Source organism: Monoraphidium neglectum, assembly GCF_000611645.1.
Source record: "Monoraphidium neglectum strain SAG 48.87 unplaced genomic scaffold scaffold02210, whole genome shotgun sequence".
In the NCBI taxonomy this organism is placed as follows: domain Eukaryota; kingdom Viridiplantae; phylum Chlorophyta; class Chlorophyceae; order Sphaeropleales; family Selenastraceae; genus Monoraphidium; species Monoraphidium neglectum.
Window position 1 is genome coordinate 1 of NW_014011418.1, and position 10048 is coordinate 10048.

The window sequence follows — 10048 nt, forward strand, 5'->3', positions numbered from 1 at the left end:
CCGCCGCACGCCGCCGCGCGCCGGCCGCGCCGGCGGGCGCGGCAGAGGGCTGGAGGCCGCCGGCTGACTGCGACTTGTTGCGAGCCCAGGGGGGAAGCCGGTCCTCTGGGAGGCCACCCTGCACCACAGGAGCGACGCCGCGCGCGCTTCAGCTGCCGCTCCCCGCGAGAGCACCCCCCTCAGCGCACCGGCCGGGCTCCTGAGATCACTCGGTGCCCCCGATCAATATGAATACCACACGTGCCTGCGCCCCCATGCCGACCTAGAAACAGGTCGAGCTCACCGCAGGTTTTGATCGAGGCGCGGCTGGCTGCCTGCCGGCTGGCCCCGCCCGCGCTGGCGCCTGCGCCACCGGTGCCCAAACGTCCGGGTCCCCTGGGTCCCCGACATGCTGTGCGTCAATGGAAGGAACGAGACAGATTGCATGGATTGATTAGAAGTTCAAACTACTGGTGCGTTTGTGGGTGCGACTGACTGGTGCGTGATGACTAATGCGTCAACATTTGACGGCAACAGAATCGCCTGGGCGAGGCCGCTGACATTCGCCCAAAAGCACTCTGCAGGCTCCGTCGTATGCGGCGACCGCCACGCGCCAAAACAGCAGCTGTGCGGCGGGGCGTGAGCAGCCCTGCGCCAGCCGCCCGCCCGCGGCCCCGCAGCAGGCACCACGGCCGCTGCATGCCGAGTTGCCTTGTCCCCGCGTGCCTGGTGTTGCGCCTGCCTGTAGCCCTTGTCCGCGGCTGCAGCAATAAACGGGTCATCCATCTGCTTTGCGCACATGAAAGAGTGGCTGATCAGCGCTCTGATGGGTAGCAATGGTGCGTGGTGTGTGTGCTTCTTGCAGATGGAAAGCAGCATGCACAAACCGCCACCAGACGCTTGACGCATGTGACGCATGTGCAATTGAGTATTAGTCGACACCCCGCAAGCGGCATCGCACTGACAGCTTCGTCTGCAACCACAATCCCTCCCGCCCCACAAAGGACAAGCCATCTATGCTGCTCACCACGCTGTCGCCGCCCCCGCCCCCTCCGCGGCCGCCCGCCTGGCCGCCGCCGGCGGGGCACGACCGCAGCCCTTCCAGGGTCGCCTCCATCTCCTGCAGCAGCTGCTGCTCCTCCTGCAGCGACTTGATGAGAGACGCGTACTGGCCCTGCTTGTAGGGGTCGCCGGCTGACCCAGCTAGCCTTTTGATTGCAGAGTGGCGGGGTGGGTGCTGCTTTGTGGCGCGGCGCTCAAGCAGAAAGCCCAGGCAAGGGCAGCTGGTGCACGGGCTCATTGCGAGCTATGGCGGCCTGGATGGCGGCGCCCGAACTGCTGTCATGGTCGCGTAATGCTATTGCTATGCAAGATATGTTTTCCGCTCAAGATTACGGTGCCTCCGGTGCTGCTACGCTCACTCGCAAGAGCGCTCGTGCGCACCTGGCAAGCTGCGGCAGCAGCGCAGCAAAGTAGACGAGCGCGCTCGTCGGCTGGCCGGCTGCCGCCAGGTCCCTAGCATCCATTATCTGCTGTGCGATCGCAGCACTATCCATCGTCGCAAAAACGCGATGAAGCGCGACACACCAGGTGGCTCGTTCAAAGTTCGACTCTAGCTGTCGCGGGTGTGTGACAATTGCATCGTGAATCAACACAGCTTTTGTGACCATACGAATCGTTCGTGGTAGGGATAGATGGACTGCAACACCATTTTTTGCGTCGGGGCTGCCGCCTGATCTGGTACGGTACTGCTGATGTGACATCGCCCCCCCCCCCCCGGGCCACCCAAGGGGGTGCGGTGGACCCTGTCTTTGACGCCGCCCCCTTCCATCCCGACCAATGTTGCAAGCCACCCTTGCCCTACCAAAAGCTAGGGTTCGCACCTTGCAGTGTCGAAATGGAGCGTGTGTGCAAGGTAGCGGCAAAGGCCGCTGTCGTGGACGAGGGCCAAAAATCCAACAATCGTGGCCGAGGCGGCGATCATGGCCGCGACAGGCCGCTGCATCCGCCTTGGTCAAGGTGAAGGCTGTGTACAGGGATTGCACGCGTAACCTGTCAAGAGATCAGGGGACTTGGTGTCCGCAGCGCCATGATTGATGAGTAATCCGGGATACAAATCGTAAGCTTGGTACCTGTGCAAAAGCAGCCATTGACAAATTGACGTACAATTTGTGGTGGTGGTTGCCTGTACATTTACAAATTGTTAACGACAATCTTAAACTCAGCATCTCAAGCAGACCGCTGGCATGAGGGGCTTGGCTGGGGCATAGTGTGCGAAGGACTGCTTGCGCAATGCACTTGTGCAAGAAAGAATGTTCGAACGAAAAGTGCAATCTTGCAAACTTGCCAGAAGAACGCAGACAAACGGTTTCACACAACAGCACTCTGAGGTGGACCACTGTCGCCGGGTTGTAACCCAGCTCTCTCGAGCACACTGTGAAGGTGGCATTGCAGGTCAAGGAGCACGTGATTGTTAAAACAACCCCCCTACCTCTGACCGGTCACCCCCCTACTCGCTCACAGAGATGGTCGGCCCCCCTCTCGCCGCCGCCGGGCCGCCTCCCGATTCCGACGTGCGCAGCTTCTCCCACACGCGCGTCGCGATTCTGACGTACGCTTTTGAGCTGGGGGCGTCTGGGTTGGCCACCACGACAGGCACGCCCTCGTCAGACTGCACTCTCACAGCCACCTCAAGCGGGACCTGCCGTCAGGGTAAGTGGTGGCGTTGGTAGCTTACTGTTACTAAATGAGTAATAAGTATAAGTGATCAGTTTGTAAGAGTGCGTGTCAACAACAAAACACAGTTGTCAAACGCGCCTGTGACAGGGTCGACCCATGATGCACGAACACGCCCTGGCGAGTGCAGGTGGGAGTGCAGTGATTCCCGGATTTTGATGAGTCACATGTTGTCATTTTGGTCCAACTGCTCACCTGCCCCAGCACCTCCAGTCCCAGGTCCTCCGCCGCCCGCTGCACTCCGCCCGCACCGAATATCGCCTCCTCGTGGCCGCACTTGGGGCAGCAGAACGCCGCCATGTTGTCCACCAGCCCCAGCAGCGGCACCCGCACCGCGCGGAACATCTGGGCGCCGCGCCTGCGGCGGCGGGCGGCGCGGGGTGTCGGGATCGTGCCTGCTTCGCGCGACACCATTCCCTCAAAGGTGCACAATTGCTATCAAATCAGTGCCATGAAGAAGGTAATGTCCGTATCCGTCAGTGGGATGCACTGCGGCATTACAAGCTGCTTAGGGGCGTCGAGTCCGCCAGGGGGCCGCGGTACTTGGCCGTCGCTGCCCGCCACCTGCCCGGGCCAGGCAGATGACGTCATCATGCGTCATTGCGCGGCTCCCACCTGGCGTCCAGCAGGGCTACATCCTGCGGCGTCGAGACGACAACGGCCCCAGACAGCGGCAGGCGCTGCCCCAGGGTGATCTGGGCGTCGCCGGTGCCTGGGGCGGTGGGGATACAGCTCTGGCGATTGCTGGTCGGATTGCTGCGGCCCAATCCCAGATGCCGCTCGCGTTCGGAAGACAACGCCGACCATTATCCTGGAACACAACTGAATTGCCTCCAGTTGCCCCCAGCCGCTCCCAAGGCAGCTGGATTACAAAATATGCCCCGTCCCCCCGCGTTCACACCACACACACGGCACCCAGGCACAGGCCGCGCGACAGCAGGGACCAAAAGAGCGGCGCTCAGCCGAGCCGCCCACCTGGCGGCATGTCGATGACTAACACGTCCAGCTGCCCCCACGCCGTCCCGATCAGCATCTTGTCCAGCGCCTTGGTCGCCATGGGGCCCCGCCAGGCAATGGGCGCATCTCCCTGCCGGGTTGTGCCGGTAACATTTGTTTTCAGGGGTTTAGAGGGTCGTAGGCAGTGGGTGGCGGCGCTGCTGGGGTGGGCGTGAGATTTGCATAGACCCGGGGTTGGTGAAGGGTCGGGGCGGCATCTGCAGCGATTCAGCGGGGGCGTGGCGCAGGCTGGTCGCTAAATGGGGGACTTGAGACCGTGCGCAGCAGGGGCCGGAAGAGCCTCTGCGCCGCCGCTTGGGGCGCGGCCGCCTGCCCCTGCCCGGCAGTGACGTGCGGGGCAATGTGTTTCGCCCCGCCACCGCTCGAGCAATGCACTGGCGGCGCGTATTCATTCTGGACTACGCACTTCTGTGAAAAAGCCCATGGAAATGACTTTGACATTGTAGTTTTCTGGTGGGACCATCAAGCCCTCTGTTGGGGGGTGGTTGGCGGGGCAAGGCTGAGAGCCTGCTTCACACGCTGCATCTCATGATGTGCAGCCGGCCAAGGCGTGCAAGGGGAAGCGGGCCACAGTACAAGATGGTGGAGGTGAACCTGCAGATAGTGCACATGCACGCGTGCCGCGCGCCGCCGCTGTCGATTTATCGGTGTCATTGGGCAGGCACCTGCCGTGGCGAGCGGCTCCCCTCTCAAGTTCATGAGTGTTGGCGCTGATGGGCCGTGGATGTCTGCATCCAAGAGGCCCACCCTCAGCCCAAGCCTGGTGGCCAGGGCAACCGCCACATTTGCTGCGGCCGGGTGGTGGCCAAAGGGGGTTAGAGTTGTCAGCGGATATTTGTGTGTGGGAGAGGAGACAGGCCGGCGGCCGCGTCACCAGTGGTTTCATCAGTTGCCCGCCCGTTGCTGCGCTTGTCCAATCACCTGCGACCGTTGACTTGCCCACACCACCTTTGCCGGATGCAACAGCAACAATGTGCTGCACCCCAGCCAGCCCAAGCCGCTTGGCTGGATGCGCCGCAGGGCCCGCGGTGGTGGCATCAGCAGCACATGCAGCTGTTCCAGGCAACCGCTGAGCCGTCGCCATAGGTGCTCCATGGGCCTGCCAGCGCTGTGCCAGCGCAGTGGTGCTGGGTATAATATTCCAAACCGCTGCCGAGAGCGCCCTCGCCTGCACGCTCATACTGCCTGCGCCTGAGATCACAGCATGCCTTTCGATAAAAACAATTATGTTGCGCGACTGTTGACGGATATCATAGGTTTCGGTGTCACGCGAGCTGCCACCGTGAAGATGTACCGTGCAGTAGCAAAATCCTTGCGCGTGGTCTATGGATTGACACCAGTCCAGGCGTGTGCTCCTGAGCAAGATCAGCCTGTTTTGTACTGCCCTTCTGTGTATCAAGGTGCCATGAGACAAGAACAGTATATCAGAGAATCGTCTTGGGCATGACACATTCCCGGTGTCGGTTGTTGAGCCTGGTTCTGTTTCCAGCGTTGCTACTGAAGTCAATATTGACTAATGTTTTGTAGTTGCTGTCATCATGAAAAGGCTTCCAAGGATACTAAGAATAAGCAAAACAAACAAGGCAGATGACATGATCTTGTAGCCATGCATGCATGCGCAAGTTTAGCGCCTAGCCAGCGGGTGGCAGATGCAGAAGCCAAATCAATCACACCACACGTGTATTGAGCAGGGGGATTTCAAGTTCGGCGGCAATTCAAACATGACCTTAGCGCCTGCAGCTAAGCTTGGACCCCAACGCGGCCACGGGCGACCTGCACACCGTGCATGCAACAACGAACTGCCCGATAGCGATCAATGTGACCACCAGGCCAAGAGCCCGGCCACAAGCAGTGGGCTGCCTTATCAGCAGAGTTGACTATAGGATCACATGAAACGCAGTGGAGCAGCTGGTCAGCCTGAGTGCAGACGCGACAGTGAGACTCTCTGCTTGCAAGAGGCCCGGGCGGATCTGGGTGCGCGCCCGAGCAGAGCGCCACGGGCGGCAAAGAGCCCGCGAGCACCTGCCACTTCAAGGGGGTGGCTAACCCATCAAGGTGCTGCAGCTGCCTATGTTGTGGCTGACTTGAGCCCTGAACATTGTTTTTTTTTCATTGAGGCAGACTAAAAGCATAGACCTTCAACGCGCTCAGGCCTGACTTTGGCAGGCTATCGTGTGCAACATCATCAGACAAGGTTTCCTTTGCTACCCTCCTCGTCCATCTGGGGGTAACAAACGCGACGCCGCCCCTCGCCCACCCAGGGGGTGGCACCTGCATGACTGTTTGTGCGTCCCTTGGTCGACCCGACTCCTTTCGCTGACTCTTCACTTGCGGCACGCACATTTGTAGGCTTGCAACCGCGCCTGTTGTTGCTAACACTGCATGAGCGCAGGAGCGCATGAGGTGAGTCGGGCAGGTTGCGCCCATGAAGACCAGAAAACTGGCAGTCGAAGCAAAAAATGTGAAGTTGGATGCTGACGGGATCAATGCTCCGGCTGCTCCCAGAATTCTGGGAGACCTCAAAAAGCAAAAAAAATCCACCTGCAAAAGACTCCTCGACACCCAACGCCCCCAGCACCACCTGGCCCCCGCTCAAAATCACCGGGGGACGGCACACACGCCTGCAAGTGCAGTGCCATCGCGCCACACCACCAACACTGCGCCGCCATATCCAAGCGCCGCGCCGGGGCCAGCACCTGGGCAAGCGGCCGCGGCTTCCCCCAGCACCGCGGGTAATGCGCATGTAAGGGGCCGCCGTCACCGGGCACCTCACAGCCACGCCGTCGCGGCGCCCGCCAGCGTTCTGTTGCTCTCCGCTTGCGCGGCGCCCGCCAGCGTTCTGATTTTCAGGGGCGCGGCGCTAGTGGCCTTGGCCCCCGCTGATCAGCGTGCGACGCCAGGTGGCAGTCCCCAGGTCCAGCCGCAGCTCCCAGGTGGGGAAGTAGCGCAGGTCCACGCGCACCGACAGCACCTGGGGAGAGCGGCGGCAGCGCGGTGCGGGGCGGGACGGCAGTTATGCAGTTGCGTGTCTGATGGCTGACGCGCGCACCCTGGAAAGAGCGGCCGCGACGCGGCGCACGCGGCAGGCCGGCGGCCGGCGGGGTCCGCGAGCGGCGGCTACTGCGCGGCCAGCAGCCGGGGCTGCGCGCCTGCGGACGTCGCAGTGCACAGCCCCTGCGGCTCCACCGCCGCCTCCGCCCCGCCCGCCGACACCACGCGCGGCGCCTGCCCGTTCAGCCGCCACAAACAAGCCAGCCGCCCCCTCCCGCGCGCCCGGCGCGGGCGGCGGCCACGGGGCCACGCCCTTGCTCGCACCTTCCGCTGCGTCGTCTCAAGGTGGCACAGGCAGACGCGCGCAAAGTCGCCGTCCCCCAGGCCCTCCACCGCCGCCAAAAACGCGTCCAGGTCGGGCGTGGGCCGCCCGTTGACCTCCAGGATTGCGTGGAGGGCGTAAAGCCCATATCGGTGCGCGGGCGACCCGTGGTGCCACCTGGCGGGCGGGTCGCGGGGTATGTGGCGCGTGTGCAACAAGTGCGCAGGTCGCGGGGGGCGGTGGGCGGGAGGCCCGAGCGGCTGACGGCGTGCCAAACACGTGCTCCTTCAGACGTGGCTGTTATCGGTGCTCGCCTGAAACCGTTTGATTGAAGCTTTGAGAGGAGGGCAGTGGGACAAGTCTGGCGGCGGTGGCAGCAGTGGCCGGCCCGCGAGCGCAGCCGCGTCCCCTGCAGCCAGGCCGCCGCGCCCCACCTGCTGATGTAGACGCCGCCACCCCCTGGCGGCAGGAACCCCAGCTCCCGCACCGCGCGGTGCGGCGCCTGCAGCTGCGCGCCCGCCCAGTGCACCAGCCGGCTGGTGCCCATGCCGCACTCCTCCTGGAGCCGCACCCGCACGTCCCGCACGGCGCGGGACTTGTCGAACACGGTGAGCATGACCTCGGGCAGCTGCCGGGCGGCTTCCACCCCGCCCTGGCGCTGGCCCCCCTGCTCATCCTGCTGCTGCTGCTGCTGCTGCTGACCTGCGCCGCCCTTGATGACAGGAGCCGTGCCCTGCTGCTGCTCTGGCGGGCGCTTGCTGCTGCCCCCCTCCTGCACGCCATTGGCTTCCAAGCCGCCCATGCCGCCGCCCATGCCGCCGCTGCCTTGACGCTCGCCTTGCCCTTCCCCCTTGGCATCCTCGTCATCTCCCTGCCGCTTCCCCCGTCTCCGCCCCTGCCGCTGCTTCGTTGGCTGCTGCCCCTGCCCCTGCCCGCCGCCGCGCCGCCGCTTGGCAGGCGGCGCCGCCGCTGCGCCGGCCTCCGCGCTCGCCGCCTCCTCCGCCTCGCCCTCGCCGCAGCCGCCGCCCGCCGCCGGCGCCTCGCACGCCCGCTGTATTGCGGCGTCGACGTCCCCGAAGCACGTCACCGGCCGCCCGTCGATCTGCAGGATCATGTCGCCGCCGCTCAGCAGCGCCGCTGCTGGGCTGTCGGCGACGCAGCTGCGCACGCGCAAAACCTGCCGCCGCTCCGGGTCGAGCGCGTCGAGGCGCGAGACCCAGGCGCCTGGCAGGCCAAACTGGGCCGCCTTGGACAGCAGGACCGCCTCCAGCTCGGCGTCCAGTGTCCTACGTATGATTCATTGGCGTTCCCGAGGTTGCGCGTGGGACGCGGAAGGGCCCGACGACGATGTAGGGGGACGTTGCTGGATTGAGATTCGTCGCACCTGAGAAACCCCCTTTCGTGACAGCTTCACATGCCTCGAGGCAATCGGCACCTCTTTCCTGAGGGGTCGATAGCCTTCCAACCCCCCGCGGCGGCCCAACACTGCGCCAATACTGCCGCACCTGACAGGCGGCGTGGCCAGCACAGGCGTGGTGTCGAGGGCAGCCAGCTTCTCCACCCAGGGCGCAAACACGTGCGTCGGCAGCCCTGCGCACCACTCGCGCTCCTCCTTATCCACTTGCTCTGATTCGGAGAAAACGAGGGAGCGGGTTTGGTTGGGTTTATACGATGTGCGGCGCCGCGCATGCCTGGCTGGCACCAGGCCGGGTCCTTGAGCAGGCAGCAGGGGGTGCAAACAAGAGCAAGAAACGGCGGCGGCAAAGCTGGCTCCGACAGGCGCCGCGCCGACGGCCCCGCCGCCCCTTTGCGCCCCGGCTGCGCGCACCCGCGTAGCTGCCCCACAGCGCACGCACGCGGCCGGCGTCGTCGGTGAGCACGCCGCTGAACGACGCCCCAAAGTCGTGGTCCAGCCTGATGACCTCCTCGTGCACGGCGCGGAAACTGCCGGCGGGAGGTTTTGGGGGCGCGCGGGCGTGTGGCGGGGCCTCAGGGCGGGAGTGCTGCGGTCAGCGGCTTATGAGGGGTTGAGACGGGTTCGAGTGGCGTTGAGTGTGGGGTAAGGTGGACAGCTACAAGAGGGAATATTTGTTGTAAGGCGTGCCTATGCCAGCTGCACACGTGCGTGCATTCATGTGCTTCAAATTTTTTGTGGGAGTGTGCTTGAGGGGGTGCGTGTGCGCACGCAAGCGTATTTGTGTGTGAGTGTGTGTGTGTGACGTGTGTGTGTGTGTGTGTGCTTGTGTTGTGTGTTGGTGTGTGTGAGTGTGTGTGTATATGTGTGTGCGCGCGCGCGCGTGCGCAAACACGTGTCGCGCGTGCCAGCGCGTGAATGCTTTGTTCTTGCCGTATAAATGCAGGACGCCCAGGGTGCTCAAAGGTGCGCAGGCACGGCCGCCTGGGAGGCATGAAACGCGACGAGCGGCGCCCACTGTGCCTCCTTGAAAAGAAATCCATTTGCAATGCGTGCTAGCTGGCCTCCCGCGGCCCCTTATGTGCCGCCCGCGAGCACCATTGCCAAGCTCACCGCGGCACCTCCGCGCTCGGAATGGTTAGCGCGGCGTTTGCGTTTGTGACCACCGAGGCGCGCTGCATGATGCGCAGGGACTTGGAGAGGCCGACCAGCCGCACCCCCTCGCCGCGCGAGAGGGCCGGGGCCGGCAGCAGCGGCGCGGGTCGGACCTGCGGCGGGTGGGAGAGGGGCAAGAGGGTTGGTTTCACGGGCGGCCACCTTCACGCATGGACAGTTGCTCGGGGAAGGGGGGGACGTCGCTGGCAGGATTTGTAGTGCTCGCGAGAAGGGGCTGCTGGGGCGTCCGCGGGCGCTGCCAGCCTCGTCACCACAACGGCACGCACGGATCAGATCGCCTGTCCCAATCAGGCCCCAATCAGACCCCAAAAGAAGCAGAGCAACGGGCGTCTCCGCTACACACACACACACACACACACACACACACACACACACACACACACACACAGACATACACACAAACCCCCCATCCT

The 10048-nt window shown here is 63.9% G+C and overlaps 2 protein-coding genes across 2 annotated transcripts; both read right to left on the reverse strand.

The window, feature by feature from the left end:
• Window positions 1-2488: 2488 nt before the first annotated feature.
• MNEG_10175 (Nucleotide-binding protein) lies at window positions 2489-4156 on the reverse strand (the record flags this gene model as incomplete). Its single annotated transcript, XM_014041352.1, has 5 exons — window positions 2489-2680; window positions 2911-3073; window positions 3331-3427; window positions 3691-3802; window positions 4139-4156. 5 exons carry the CDS (start codon window positions 4154-4156, stop codon window positions 2489-2491), a joined length of 582 nt encoding a protein of 193 aa, XP_013896806.1.
• Window positions 4157-6592: 2436 nt separating this feature from the next.
• MNEG_10176 (Protease Do-like 7) lies at window positions 6593-9640 on the reverse strand (the record flags this gene model as incomplete). Its single annotated transcript, XM_014041353.1, has 6 exons — window positions 6593-6703; window positions 7048-7222; window positions 7480-8331; window positions 8551-8671; window positions 8874-8989; window positions 9573-9640. The coding sequence occupies 6 exons, from the start codon at window positions 9638-9640 to the stop codon at window positions 6593-6595; spliced, it is 1443 nt and encodes a 480-aa protein (XP_013896807.1).
• Window positions 9641-10048: the final 408 nt, after the last annotated feature.